General features: G+C 40.2%; 1 protein-coding gene across 1 annotated transcript; it reads right to left on the bottom strand.

Moving 5' to 3' along the window:
• Positions 1 to 3353: 3353 nt before the first annotated feature.
• lrrc53 (leucine rich repeat containing 53) lies at positions 3354 to 15867 on the bottom strand. The gene is made up of 9 exons (XM_084912539.1): positions 10171 to 15867; positions 10007 to 10106; positions 9802 to 9930; positions 8278 to 8376; positions 7347 to 7522; positions 6589 to 6752; positions 6288 to 6477; positions 6002 to 6194; positions 3354 to 5776 (listed from the first exon to the last, which is right to left on the bottom strand). The coding sequence occupies exons 2-9, from the start codon at positions 10011 to 10013 to the stop codon at positions 3522 to 3524; spliced, it is 3213 nt and encodes a 1070-aa protein (XP_084768665.1). The 5' UTR covers positions 10014 to 10106; positions 10171 to 15867; the 3' UTR covers positions 3354 to 3521.
• Between the last annotated feature and the right edge of the window lie 52 nt (positions 15868 to 15919).

Below are 15919 nucleotides of genomic sequence, written 5' to 3'. Positions count from 1 at the left end.
AGATTTTCATTGTAGGCATTCCAACAAGCCAGGTTAGGTCACCAGGAGCCTCTTATTGTTGAGGGGTGGGGTAGGGGGTACGTCATGGTCTCGTTGTCCTCCTGTGTTTATCATCATTTTCTACCGTTTCTCCACCTTATGCTCGAACGTTCCCTCTCCTCTGTGGTGTGCATGTGTGTTTGTTGTAACTCTGCTTGTTTGTTTCAGCGGCAAGGTCTTGCTGGCTCTCCTACCTTCCTTGTTGATGCACCTGGAAACAGTTAAGTAATTATCTACCTGTGTACAATTTGATTACTCTCCTGCTACTAGGTCCTCGGTTGTTGCTAGATCATTGCACTTACTGTAAATGGTAAATGGCCTGTATTTGTATAGTGCTTTACTGTGGTAGTGTTCTGGGTTTTTGATTTGCTCTGGACTTATTCTGTACTCTACGACAAAGCCATCATGGTTTCTAAAGAGAGAAAGTGGTGAAGAGAAAACCAAACAGGTTACCTGTTTGGGGGGTATCTGGAGTCCAATCCAGATCTGGTTTGGTACCTTGAAAAAGAATAATTTTTGCCCACAAAACCATCTTTGGTCTATTATAAGTGTTAAACCTTTATACTGAGGGAAACCTCCCCCTCCACAGAATATAAACCTGTGTACATTTGACATTTTGATATTTTAGAAGATCATATCAAATGTTAAATGGTTTCATTCTCTCCTGTCAGCCTTTGTCTTTTTGGTAAAATGAGTTCAAATTCAACACTCAGGCCCCTAACTCTATCAAGCAAATTAGGTATTTTTCCCTCTGTTATAATTATGTCTCCAAAGTGCCAGATCTGAGTCATAAATCAAAAGTGCAGCTGCTGAAAAAGAAGGGTGCCTCCGTTTGTGTGTGCAGGTACACACTGCCCCCTAACAACCACAGGCAAGGACTGCAACCACTTCTTATATGTCATACATTTTCCTGGTGTTATTTTGTGACTTTCAGTCAATTTTCCTTTGTGTAAGGCTGCAATCAGCTGGCCTGTGCTGCTACTCTGATATTCACTATGTTTTGAGGATCAACCCCACTGAATTCAACAACATATAAGCAGATGTTTCACAAGCTCTATGGCTGATTTCCATCCCCTAGACACTAAGGAAGCTAGTATGAAAGGGAGTCTGTGAGTGAATCTAATCAGCATCATGACCTCAAATATACATTTTTTACTCTTGATGTAATGATTACATTAAACACCACAGCATGCTATGCATCAGCCCACCATAGTGCATCACTGCAAACTACACTGCTACTGCCAGCTAACCAGTTTAGCCTGTACAAAACCATACCAAACTTTGTATGTTTTTATGCAATATATATAATTCAGCAACACATCATATATCAATCCAATATCAGTTTTGAAAGCTCTACAAAGAATTAGGACATTAAAATAGGCTTTAAATGGCCTGTTTATAAAGTTTGCTTGCTGAAAAGTCCTTACCTTTGTAAAACTCTTTCTCCATCTAGGTGTGTTACAAATTAACAAGCTGCTCCTAAATTCAGATCAAACTGAGGTATTTGTACTCAGCCCTAAAAATCTTAGAAACCAAATACTTACTCTGGGTGGCATTACTTGGCCTCCAGAAACACTGTGAGAAATCTTTGAGGTTTTTGTCTTTCAATACCTTTGAATTAAGCAAATATGTAGGATTGCTTTCTTGCATTTTGCAGTATCTCTAAAATTACAAACACATTACAAACAACAGATGCTAAAACGCTACTTATTGTATTTATTACTTCTAAGCTGGACTACTCTAGTTCATTATTATCAGGGTGTCCTATAAACTCCCAGAAAAGCTTTCAATTGATCCAAAGTGCTACAACAAGTGTACCGACAGGGACTAGAAAGATAGTTGTCCCATGATAACTTCTCTTCATTGGCTCCGTGTTAATCTAATAATCAGGCCCCATCTTATCTTAAAGACCTCATAGTACCATATCACCCCACTTTGCTAACAGACTACAGGCTTACTTGTGGTTCCTGCTCTGGGTTTTTAAAAGTATAATGGGAAGCAGCGCTGTGTGGAACCAGCTCCTAGTTTGGATCTACTTCTAAGATCAAACTTTCCTTTTTGATGAAGCTTATACTGTATTAGGTAACCCTGAATCTTCCCTTACTTAAACTGCACTAGGTCTAGGCTTTCTTCACTCACTTTGTTTTAATTCATTGTGTGTTTATTCACCACTCTGCATTTAATCATTAGATATTATTCCACAGTATGTCTTTTGCCCTATCTTCTTTTCCTCACCCAAAGCTGGTCACAGCAGATGGCTGCCCCTCCCTGAGTCTGATTTCTTCCTTTTAAAAAGGAGTTTTTTTTCTCCCCGCTATCACCAAGTTCTTGCTCAGAGGGGGTTGTTTGATTGTTGCCATTTTTTTCTCTTTGGTACTATATAAATAAAACTGAAGTGAAATGAATTTTTTGTGACCACAATTTTAAGGTTGGAGCTCCAAAACTTTGGAACAGCCCTCCTCTGCCTTATCAGGTCAGCTCAATGTTTGGTTTGTATTAAAAAAGTGTTTTTATAAGTTACCTTTACCCTCATCTTTAATTTTTGGCTCTCATTCTTCTTATATGTGTGTTGAAGTGTGCATGCAGCAGTTAATGTAAGTATTTGTGTGTTTAAATGTACACTTATTATTAACACGTGCTTCTATCCAATCTGTGAAGCACTTTTTTTTTTAAACTGTGTGTTTTAAAAACAGATATACAAATAAAGTTATTATTCTTAGAAATGCAATGCCATCTAAGAATCAGGACCACAGACACCTTCTCTGTGATCATATCCATGAACAACATTAACAAGACAGTGACGTTCGACAGTATAATATATCACAGTGACTCACGGGAGGAGGAAAGCTCAGACAGTAAATGGACCCCTGTGTAGGTAGCATGTAGAGCTCTGCAGTGTGACCAGGAAACCTAATCCTCTGCAAACAGCCATCCTAGGGCCAAAACTGAAACCCAATCCTGCATGCACACCAAAACCCCAGAAACCTGCTGCAATCTGCATAGAGGTCAAAGTTACAGTGTTTTAGTCCTCAGATCACTGAAAGATGTTGTCTTTATTTCACTACTGTATTTACTGTAGAACTTACTGTACTACTCGAGCAATTATAACCTCAAATGTGTAAATGGCTGTTGTAAGTTAGCAGCTGAACTAAGCAAAAGCTCCGCCTTACATGAAACTGTGCTTCATGTCCACGAATAAATGTCGTCATTTTTAACTATACTGTCACAACACACAAGGAAATACCATCTGTAGATGAAGATCGTGAGGAACGACAGAAAGCTGCAGAAAAGCCACTAAACGGTTTTCATGTGATGTAATTTTATTCAAATCCTGCTTCAAAGGCCATGAATGATTTTAAAATGCAAAAATACTAATTGATAAAAAATAAACAATATGAAATCCTCTAAATCTCAAAATGATTCAGTAGTAACATTATCTCCTTTTACTCAGATAAAAAGTAGTTTAAATACTGAGTTAGCTTCTAACGTATTTTCCTCTCCAGAGCAGTGAGAGGACGGCTGGATGTCTTCTCAGGAAGCACCAGTCTCAGCTTCCTCCTGAGGGAGGGGGAGCCTCCTTCCTCAGGCAGGTACTCTTGCTGTAGCAGAGCAGCTGCTGTGGAGGATTCACTCTCTGTGGATATACCGGGCACACCTGATACACCTGCCTCCTGCATGCTGGCTCCAGACCTTTCCACTGCAGGCACCTCAGTTTGAGCCACACCCCCTACTGTTATATCAACTATTGTACCAACAGGTACATTCCCAGTCTCTGCCTGACTGTTACTAATTGATATATTCTCCACTGTGCTCGCTGGTTCGAGTCTTTTGGGGGCATCCTCAGACATACAATCCTGCGAGGCAGGGAGGTTCTCTTTGGTCATGGATGTTTGAGGTTCAACAGATAGCTTATGCAGTTCTGCATTCTGAATGACTTGTCCCTGTGCTAGTTCAGGTTTTGGCTTGGCTACAAGAGGAGCACTGTCAGGAAGCATTTGGCTCTGAGAGGGGGACTGGACAACTGCAGGATTAACACCTGGGTTTGCTGCTAAGTTCAAGGGAGCTCCTCCGGTCTGAGGTGTTGCACTTGCATGGAAAGGGTTAGCAGCAGACAGAACTCCTCCTGCAGCTTCTCTAATAAGCATGGTAGGAGCACTGCTTGGAGCCACGTTAGGCCCACTGAATGCTATACTAGGAGCTGGACCTCTGGGGAACAGCAAATTTGATCCTGAGGCGAAGGTGCTGAGCAGAAAGTTCCCCCCTTGAAGAGAGAGGCTGCTGCCACTTAGCTGTGAGCCAGCTGAGCCAAGCAGTGAGAGGTTGGTAGACGAATGCTGAGCACTACCCAGAGTCAGGCCAGTTCCTTGATACTTATTACCCAGCAGACTTTGCCCATGTCCACTAACAATAGTGGACCCTGATTGGTCAGCAGCACTGCTGCTTTGCACAGACTGGTTGTTCTCTGGGTATCTACTGTCTTCTGTACTTTTCTGGTCACTGTTATCACTTTTGGAAGTTGTTTTTTCAGAGGGTGTTTGGCTTTTCTGTCCTTCCTCTCCTCCGACCTCTTCTTCCTTGATTCCAACCTCAGCCGATGTCTCAATCTTGGAGGATTTTCTAATTTTTTTCTTGCTAGACTTTCCTTTTTCTTCCTTCTCCTCACGTTCTTTTCCATCCTTTCTTTTTTCTTTGCTTTTCTTGGAGCTGCTTTTCTCCAAAGGACCCTGCTCATTTTTCTTCCTTGGATGGACTTTGCTTTTTCTTAGTGGATTCAAGTTTAGTTTGACCTTCACCAACCGGCTGGACTGAACTTTCTGCCTCTTTTCTCTTCTCTTTCTTTTGTCTCTTATTACGTCCTCCTCTCTCTTGTCCTCAGTTTGACTATTTCCTTCCTCCAGGGTTCTTGAACTCTGCAGATCAAACGACACATTTCTGATTACTTTTCTCAACTCTGTGTTCTTCATCATGTCAGAGTGGTTATGAGCATTCCTTCCGCTTTCATTCAGCCTGTACTGAGAAGAGAAGCCATTAGGGAGAGCAAAGTCTCCTGGATTGGTCCCAATCTTCCGTTGTCTCATGTCCTGCTCTGCTCTGTATGTCCTGTGACAACTTTCACAGCGTAAACTCTCATATCCTTTAATCTTTACTTCTGCGTGTGTCCTGTGATTGTTCACATTTCTGCCGTTCTTGCGGGCTGGCAGGATCTCTGCTCTCTGATTAAAGGCTTCACTCTGTGGATAAGAAGATGAATTTGTATTTTCTTGAAAAACAAACTTGTTAGGGGTGTCCCTGTTCAAGATTCTATGCTGAACTTCTGTCCTTTTCCCCTCCTCATCGGGTATCCTTCTTATCTTTCTCCTTTCTCTGTCCACCTCTGCCTCAATCCCTCCATTCATCCTGTTTTCTCTTCTCATTGGGTTCAGCTGTGGTGCATCACTGCTGCAGTCAGCACAGCTGAAACAGCCACCGTTCTCATCAGTTCTTAATCTAAACTGGTCTCTGGGTTCATTTGCCCATGTGTCCAAAGTCATGGCGTCCTTGTTCCACTGCTGCCTGCTGTTTTCTTGCAAGAAAACATCCCTCCTCCTCTCTCTAACATCGAGGTGATTAACACGGTGGTTAGCTGTGCTGCTGCTTCCTCCTTCTTGCTCTTTCAGTCTTTTACTTTCTTTCATTTTTTTCTTTCGAGACACTTGATAGTAAATCAGAACTATCAGCAGAGTCAAGCCAACGCCACCTGAAGCACAGGAGAATGAGTATGATTGGGTATTAAAGGTTCTGCAGTGTATTTTTCTCCTGTTTTTATTTTCGAATGTTGATCATTTAGAACTGTGTTGTTTCAGCTGGGTGTTCTGTGCTTATGATTCTCCATCTAATACTCTAATTCTCTTTTCTTATTCTTTCACTAATGTCTAAGAGTTAAATCATTGTTCTTTTATCCTGTGTTGTTTATCATTCTCACCAATAAAGCAGATGACTGCAGTGATGGCTAGATCTCGAGCATACAACTGAGGCGTTACGCTGGCTCTTGGCTCTATATGCACTGTGATGTTCTGATTGGACGGGACACAATTGGCATCGGTCAGCTCCAGCACTGTGGTTACAGCTGGGTTGTCAGCGCTCGCACACACCATCCTACGGCCATTGTAGAGAATCTGAGATCAGCACAAATAGAAAGAGAAAAGATTTAAGTCAGTTCAGGTTGTACTGGTGAGTGGACGTAGGTTTAGTAGGGGGAGTTCCTGTACCTTGTCAGGTTGTTGGATGAAGGTGGACAGGAAGTCGGCGAGCTCCAGCAGCTGACAGGAGCAGTTCCATGAGTTGAGGTGCAGGTTGAGATTTGTCAGCCAGGTGAGGTAAGAAAAAGCATCCACAGGAGCAGAACTCAGGCGGTTTCTGGAAAGATCCAGAGTCGTCAGGCTCACCAAGCCACGGAAACTAAGACACAGAGGGGACAATGTTATATATATATTACATTAGGTTTGGTGAAGGTCCTTTATTTCTTTTAAAGAAAGGAAAAAAATAAACATAGTAATATTAACTACTTACCTGTTTCTGTCCACATGTTCAATCAGATTATCTGACAGATCCAGATTCCTCAATTCTCTGAGGTCATTTAGAGGGAAGGAACGAGAATCTAAGCTGGTGAGCAGGTTTCCCTCCAGTGTAAGACTCTGCAGAGCCTTGGCACCTTTAAACCAGCCACCCTGGATCTGCATGGCAACACAGAGTTGATTCTTACTTCATGTATTTAGTCCCAAAACTTAAAATGCTGTATGTTCTTTAAATGCACAACAAACGTTGTGGAAGATGATAAACATCTACTACCATCTGCACATAGTATTTGGTTTTACTGTTTATGTTTTATATAAAGGTTATCTTCTTTCTAAATGCCAGCAGGTAGAAAAAGGTTCAGCTTCCATAGGAAGATTACCCTGGGCAGCCTTGCTCTATTACCTCAGTAAACACTTTACTCATCATTTGTGACTTCTATCTCTGGTTTAAATTTTTGCTGAATACAATATGATGCTCATTTTGCTCATTACTGTCCCCATAGGTGTCCAGAAGGAGAAAAGGAGGATATGCTTCAGCATATATGATGAGTTAGTCACATCAGGTCATCACAAAACTAAGATGGCTGAAAATGTTCAGCTCGAACCTTCAGCTGGTAAAGTGACAACGGCTACATCCATCTTTTCCATGACTTACTATCCATGATTAACGAAGTAATCACTTAACTGCAAAATCTCTCAACTGAAAATGCTACTGTTGCAAATAGTAGCATTTTCCCCAGTAAAGGTACCTACCGTGCTAATGATATTATGGCCCAAGGTAAGGACCTGTAGCTGGGTTAGATTCATCAGAGCTCCACCCTGTAGAGACTCACTGTTCAGGAGGTTGTGGTCCAGCAGTAATGTGCGGAGGAAGGGCAGATTTCTGAAGGACTCTTTACCAAGTTCTGAGATGTTGTTATGACTCAAACCTGGATGATCAGCAGGGAGAAATACATTTGAACGCTATAAAACCGGGAGTCCAAATGTTTTAATGCATTTAAAAAGTGAAAGATGTCCTGTTGCCTGGCTATGCTATTGTTTCTAAAAAAGAGTCTGGAAAAAGAAACAATTTTCCTTCTTTTGTTCTTTTCTGTCTGTCATCTGCCATTGTTTTGCAGTATTTTTATGGTGCAGAGGACTTTCTTCTGAAGTTTAGTGGGTCAAAGTTTTAAAAGTAACTCTATTTCATCTAGCAAAAGGGTTTGGCACACTGACCTCTATGGATCAAAAGTTAAAGGCTGTACTAAGAGGGAACATGTAACACAAGCAAGACTAATTGCCTTGCTTGTGTGTAGTTAGTCTCGAGTCTTTATTTTTTGTAAATTTGAGAGGCAAAATTTATCATAGAATGAATATGAAAAGCTGCATTAGAAGCTTTTTCTTGCTACCTTCAAATACCCCTCTTGACCACTGTGGCTGCTTTTTGATTCACTATTTAAACTAACTTTGCTTTACTTTGAAGGACCCGTCCCATCCTTCAATAAACTGTTCAAACTTCTGCAATCAGGCAGAAGGTTCCATACCATACGGGCAAGAACAGAGAGACTCAAGAGGAGCTTCTATCCCCAAGCCATCCAGGTCCTAAATCAGAACATATCAGAACATGCCCCCCGTGAACAGAATCAACTTGTCCTACCACTATTGTTGCTGTTTTGCAATTCTCAGAACTCACCAGTTTACTCACCAATGACTGTAATGTTGCTCAGCTCAGACAGTGAGGCAGGCTGAACTGTAGAAATTGAGCCTTCTGTTAGCAGCAGAGCCTGTGTGGTATTCGGAGCAACTGGTCAAGGCATACAAAAACACACAACATCATCAGCATATTAGTGCCTTTCGGTTACATACCTGAGAATTAAATTTACCACATTAAAGTGGTAAATTTTGCATTATGCTACATCAAATCATAGTTTTGGGGAATTTCACTTGTCAATAAGCTAATCTGGGAAAGAATTCAAAACAAAATGAATTACAGTAAAAATGTTTCTAGGTTTTATTAATTATATAAGCTTATTTAAAAAAGTGTAATATATGACAGTTTTTAGTAATGTCAAATTCTGTTGGTTTTCTTTAGTTTATGTTTTGCAATACTGGCTTTTATGTTTCTTTGAGCTTTAAGGATTGATTTTATTATTATTACATTTTGTCATTTTATAATGCATTGTGCAATAAAATATGTATTAGTGAATCCATTTGCAAATTAGTATTACGAATTGCGGAAGGTAACACGAAAGTAGCACGTAACATTAGCATCACTCCAGGTAGCCCTACCCTTGTAGGCTTGTGTTAGTTTGTGATATGGGGGTACTAGCTAGCTACTGTTAAGAAATAAATATATATTCTTAATGCTTATTTGCTGATTATATGGTTTTATGTATTTTAGTAATGAAGGCTTGTAAACCAAGGCCACTTTTGACTCACAAACTAAGTGCTCAGCCAGACTGAAAAACAGGAAGTCCGTGTGCAGCTGTACAAGCATATTAATAAATAGAGGAAGCTAGGCAGAAAAAGAGGAAGCTACTGACATATAAGGAGTTGTTTGTATTGAAACTGTGTGACATGTGAAGTACCAAAATAACACTATATGAGACACAGGCTGAGCTTCTAATGTTAGAGATTTTGCAGCTGGCTATGGGCTGTGCAGGGCTCTCTCTTCCGGAAGATGATTGAATAAAGAATTATAAATGTTTTGACCACTCTGAGTCGGGTTTTCTCTGTTCTATCATGGGGATCAAAGAATCGGGTTTAATACTACTGTTTTTGGTAAGCTAATGTCTGCTTTCACAAATAAACTTGGAAACTAATCAAACTTCCTTGTGTTTTTGTCCATTAAATTACCATATAATGGATATTTAAAAAAAAAACAAAACAAAAAAAAACATAATCAAAAAGTAATTAGCAAATTATTTTATTAATTTACAATTGATTATTAAAGCATGAAATGCTTTATTTCAGTGTAACGTAACTCTCCCACTCCTCCATATCCCAGTACCCTCTTATTCGATTGTTAATCCTTCATGTCTGTGTTCAGTGTTTACCTGTTTAGTTACTATCTCCTTTATTTTGTTAGTTCCCTTTCTCTCGTGTTTTGCTGTCTTCAGCTCTGAATACTGACAAATAATGTTTTTCATATGACTACCGTACAGTAGGACTATGCACTTATTTCGGCTCAGCTTTCAGTTATAGAGGGGGAATGGCATATTTTTTTTACCTATAATTTTAGTCAGTCTTTGGCAGATGACAGCATCCTCAGAACAAACCATACAGGAAGCAGGACACAACGGGACTTGGGACATGCGCTGGGCGCTGATGACTAGCAGCAACAACATCAGCAAAATATCTGAAAAGAAATTTGCATAATCTTAACTGCCTGCAGCGGGCCTCTGCGATGCAAGAAATCCATGTGTACTACTCACTGTACATGTTGTGTTACAGTGCAGTGATGATGAGGCCTCTCTTCCACAGGGTCGTAACCTGATACAGCTTTATCCGTATCGCCATTATCATCCGTTTGTCCTACAAAAAGACGTAATTGTATCACTGTAAAAACACCATAATCACCCATCTTGTGTAGTCAGACCTGCGTGGCTGAGTGTGGACCTTAGCCTGCAGCATCCTGAAAAGAACAACACACAAGTACTGTAGACGAATGAGTGACATCATGAATAAAACACATACAGATGTCTTCATAGGTGTTTTCACAGACTGAAAATAATTCTTACTGCCAACACCATCACCAAGTACACGTTTGCTCTCTGTTGCTAAGCAAACAAATAAAGCTAAATGGTAATGCATCACCATGTGTATTTGTGTGTTAGGCAGCACTGGGGAGATAGTTTGTCCCCAGAGGAGGCTGACTGATGGATAACAGCTCGACATTGTAGCCAAATGAGGCCTATCATGTTTCTGCTAAAGCTCTTTTACTAATGGACTTTTCTCTGGTGATAAACAAATGTAAGCTACTCCACAATAACCATAAAGCAGAATGGCTCATCAGATTGACCAGCAAGACAACACATTCATTACAGAGTGCAATTATATTTCAACCTGGCAGACTTTTATCTCCTATACAAGAAACGCATTTTGCAGTTTATTCCTAGCGCAGACAGCACTGCTGATTGAAACAATAATGTCTAAGCACCACTTAAACCTGATTTAAGAGCTATTTAAGTATTATGTTTTATTAACACTGAACTCAATGTGGAGCTTCCATCTTCACTAAGCTCTTTTTTCACTGTTTTTTTTCACTCTGATCTCGTGCATTTTTACATAGTGATTTTGAATTTCTTGGTAGTTGTTTTGTGTCTGTTTTCATCACATCAAGTCTCTTTGTTGTCATTTCATGCATCTTTGTGTGTCACGTTAATCTCTTTTGTCTCTGTCATGTTGCCCCATTTTTGTGAGTCTCGACACTGTTGTTCTTTTGCATAGCTTTCTTTTGTAGGGAACTGTTTTAACTGACATTATAGTTTGTCTTAATACTACTGAAGAGACAGTAGACACCTGGGAGACAGGTGTAACAGTGAAGCTCCTAGGAATAGAGGTAGTGAGGGTAGACAACTTTAAATATCTGGGGTCAACTATCCAAAGCAACAGACAGTACACAAGAGGTGAAGAAGAGAGTGTAGGCAGAGTGGAGTAGGTGGAGATGGTGTCAGGGGGATTTGTGACAAAAGGATAGCAGCAAGAAAGGGAAGGTTTACAAGACAGTAGTGAGACCTACTATGATGCAGGGTTTGGAGGCAGTAGCTGACAGAGTGACCAGGATGGACATCATCAGAGGGACAGCTCAGGTTGAGCAGTTTGGGGACAGAGTTAGAAACTCGAGGTGGAAGTGGATATATTAGACAAAGGATGCTGAAGATGGAAATGCCAGGCAGGAGGAAACGAGGAAGACCTCTGAAAAAGTTTATGGATGTAGTGAAGGGGAACAGAAATTGTTGGTGTGATAGAGGATAGGGTTAGACGGAGGCAGATGATCGGCTGTGACAACACTTAAAGGGAGCAGCCAAAAAAAAAAAAAAAAGTTGTTTTGTAGTGCATCTCTTTTTTGTGTACTGTATTTCTTTAAAGCTGTTTTGTGTCTCTTTGTTGTCTCTTGACAAGACACATGTGGATGAGACAGAAAACAAAGAACTCAGACCGAACACCATAACAGTAAAGCAATCTAGACTTGTAGCCAAAATTTCATAGAAACTAAACAGCCTACAGACCTCACACAATACAACAAGAACTGACGCTCAGAATTAACAATATGATAGAAAGTCAATCATCAGACAGTAATCTAAATCTTTAGGCACAGAATAACAGTAATAATAATAACTCTAAAGTAAATGCAAGAACCTAGGACCAGGACAAATATACATTTCTTAGTGGAACAGAATAGAATAGCCCTTTATTGTCCTTGTACATAAAAAATGAAATTGTGGATGCTCCACATCTACTGTGCAGGAACAAAATATAAATAATAAGACATCAGAAATACACACAGTAGGAGAGCTTGCTCTACACTGAGGAACAGTAGCAGCAGCAGCTTCTGGTCCATGTTATTCTTCCTCAGGAGCCAGAGGAAGTGTAGCTGCTGCTGCACTTGATCAGCGGAGATGTGATCGCCCTGAAACCCGAAGGTGGAGACAGATTCCACTCATTCTCCATTTATAATGAGAGGGCAGTGAGCCTGTCTGTGCCTCCTGAAGTCCACGATGTGTTATTTTGTTTTAAGGATGTTCAGCTTCTAGTATATCTGCTTTAGAGATCTTCTGCCTGCTGTTAGTAAAACATCACTGAGCAACGTCACAGCGTAGTGGTTTATACATTCACAAAACAGTCTGAAGGTCCCTCAGTTCAATCCCGAGGAGACACACAGATCTCTTTGGGTTTGTGTGAGGAAACCCAAACATAGCTTCAGTGGTAATACTGAATGGATTCGTTCTTATGTGGCACTTTTCTAGTCTATGTCTCATTCACCCATTCATACAAGCACTGTTTACCATCTTTCTATCCAACAGTCACACTTCAACAAACACAATTTGGGGTTTAGTATCTTATCCAGGATATTTGACCATGCAGACTGAAACAATCAGGGATCAAACCACTGACCTTTGGATTAGTTAGTACATGATTAGGAAGTCACAATTAGTATGTGACTTGCTCTGCCTCCTGAGGTAAAGCCACCCTCATGCTGGTTTAAGTCGAAAATGGCATTACCAGCTGGTAATATAGCCTAGATTTCCTGATGAACTGCACTGGTTAATGAAGTGCTGCGAAGAAACTACGAACTTGCCTGGAAACTACATTAGTGAGACTTTCACTGAAGCACGCCAGGCCTTATGATAGTGTGATGGTCAGGGTACACACATGTTAACCATGGGATATTAGGTTTCAGTCCAGTTCAAACTTTTCCCATCTTATTAGTTGACTGACTCCTTGGATAAGTTTGACCCACCATCGTCACGGCAACTCACTAGACAGTTACAACATTTGGAAAATATGCTTTTAACAGAGCTTATTAGTGACCCAATTACAATTTGGTATTTACCAAATACCAAATTGTGCACCTTTATTCCAGTGTCATCTACTACAGCTTGGTTTCTTATTCTGAACATCTAAATATTAATTTTAAAAAAGATCATTGTCAGATCGTCATCATAGAAATCCATTAAAAACATTAGCATGTTCCTTACCTGTTCCTAACCAAGTGTTTTAACCCTGCTGCTGATATGGTGCACTCCACTCACATGATCCATCAGAATGACCTGTAGTGCTTGTCTGCTGTAGAGCCATCATTTACTGGTTGCTGTAGTGCTGCAACACGTACTGTGTATATGAGTGGGTCTAGCTCAGGTTACCTGGCCGTCTCTGAAGCATGCTCAGTAGAGCTGGCTGTTACCTGAGAGGAACAGATGTCATGTCTGTCTTGGAAACAGAGCCTTAAACTTTGTCTTAGTTTTTTTGTTGTTTGTTTTGTTTATCTCTATCACTGATGTCTAGAGTGACTGCAACTGAAAAGATGCATTTTTTTTACACAATAATTACTATTTGCTTTCAAAGTGAGGATTTTCTATTTATGTTTAACCATTTTTTTGTGTGTGGCCACTTATGGTCTTTATTTGTAATATGTGCACCTTCTTCCTGTCATTCTGCATTTCTGTTGGTTGCCCGAATGAATGTCACAAATTTGACCATGGCAAGCAAAAGAGCTCCATGATCAGCACACTTTCACCACGCAGGACTCAGCACATTGTAACTGCTACATCTGAATCAAAGCCAGTCTTGAGATTCTGGTTCTCTCTGCTATGTATATGCTACATTATACTGCATTTAAAGATGCTCTAATTTCCATTTAGGAACTAAAGACCAACTTAAAGCTGGAGGACATTCACTGATGTCAGGAAGTGATGCCAGTAAAAATACAGATTTTTTTTCTTTAAATAACGCTAAGCAGCAAACAAAGTAGTTACCAGGAGGTAAAAATGGTGCATTTTTCAAAATGAGCAATCGGCTAATTAAATTGAGAAAACATGCTATTTTAAGAAAGAAAATAAGGTGATTTTGAATTTGATGGCAATGACATGTTTTAACAGGACAGGAAGTTTGGACAGGAAGAGCATGTAAACATCTGGGAGCTGAAGACACCAGCTGCTGGGAGAGGACTGTTGTCCCATTCTTGTTTGATATTGGATTCAAGTCCTGAGTCTGCCATATAATATTTGCCATATTTTACATTCATGACAAATAGAATGTTTTGAACTGGTGAAAGATCCAAACTGTAGGCAGACTAGTTCAGCACCGGATCCTCCTACTACAAAGCCGTGCTATTGGAAGAGATGCAGCTGATCTCGTTTATTTACATTAAAAAGATGTCATCTGCATGCATATGTTGGTGTTGGTCATAATTATAGGATGTCTGATCCTTAGCAGTCTGCAAAGACTCTGTGTGCCTTCCAGAGCACTCTGGCATGCACACACATCTTAAGGTCATGAGAGAGGTCATACCTTCTCTTACTGATTTATATTATAGGAAACCTACTCTATATCTGTTTTAGTAGAAGTCCCTTTTGTTTAGATGAACTGCTGGACTTCCAGGCACACACACCTACACCATGCACAGACTGGTACTCTTTGTTTACATGTACGCCTATGTAAGATGTCATATGTTAATGAACCTACGCATATTCATGTAACCTCAATAAAGAGCAGTGTTACGAGGGAGCAGACGAGAGCAACTGGGGTCAAGTGAAGGAACGGCGCTCGTCCAGTTCTCTCCCTCATGCACGAGTAACACAAAGAACTTTGGCAACTTGTGTCTTGCTTTGCTGTGTAGTAGAATTGTCTTGAACGTTCCAGCAAATAGGTTTATGCTAGACAAACCCATCAACATGCATATACCTTCCAGCACTGATGGTGCCTTTCCAGATGAGCAAGCTGTCGGTTCTGTAGGCATTAGAGATTCAGGCTTTTGAACTTAGGGCTTAAAAAAGAAGTGTTTTCCACTTTGTCACAGGCTATTTTAAATCCAGAGAAGGCAGTGGCTTTTTTGGTGCATGGCTTCTTTTTGCACAACAGAGCTTTAATCTGCATTTGTGGAAGGCACGGTGAACTGTGTTCACAGACAATGATTTCAGGAAGTGTTCCTGAGGGTAGGACAGAATCATGCATGCTTTTCATGTAATTTTACCAAGGGGCCCAAACATTACAGATATGCAATACCTATTTTTGGCCTTATCCCTTGTACACAGAGATTTCTCCAGATTTTCTGTCTATCTTATGATGATGTTATGAACCGTAGATGACAAAACCTGGCATATTTTGACACAGTGTGTAGTGTGTTCTTAAAACAATGTGAGGAAACTGAACAAGTGAAGGACAAAAGAAAAGTGGGAGGCTTAAAAAAAAAAACTATCTACAGCAGATGAGCAGTCATGTCCTTAAGAAAAAGGGTGAAAAACACCAGAATAGACGTGACACAGGACATGATATATGCATGGGGTCCTTCAGTTTATTCATCTACTGTTTAATGAAGCCTCATTACAAATGCTCTCAGGCAAAGGCTGGCTGTCAAGATGCCCTTCATAAGGAAGGGTAACAAGGAGAAAAGAGTGAGATATGCCAAATTACTCAAGAACTAAACCTAAAATCAGTGACAACAGACCTTATGGAGAGATCTGCAAAAACACTCTGATCATTCTGGAAAAAAAAACTATTAAATTCAGCTTTAGAAATACAAAAGTATATTAACACGAACTAAAGAAATAACTTCAATACAGTAAGGTTTCATCCAATTGGCAAATCGCACCACCATGGTACAGTAAAAACAAATCCAGCCTAAG

Source organism: Perissodus microlepis, chromosome 18 (assembly GCF_051167445.1).
Source record: "Perissodus microlepis isolate ML-2025 ecotype Zambia chromosome 18, ASM5116744v1, whole genome shotgun sequence".
Classification (NCBI taxonomy): Eukaryota; Metazoa; Chordata; class Actinopteri; order Cichliformes; family Cichlidae; genus Perissodus; species Perissodus microlepis.
The sequence above is the reverse complement of the archived record's forward strand: the minus strand, read 5'-3'. Positions and strand labels throughout refer to the sequence as shown.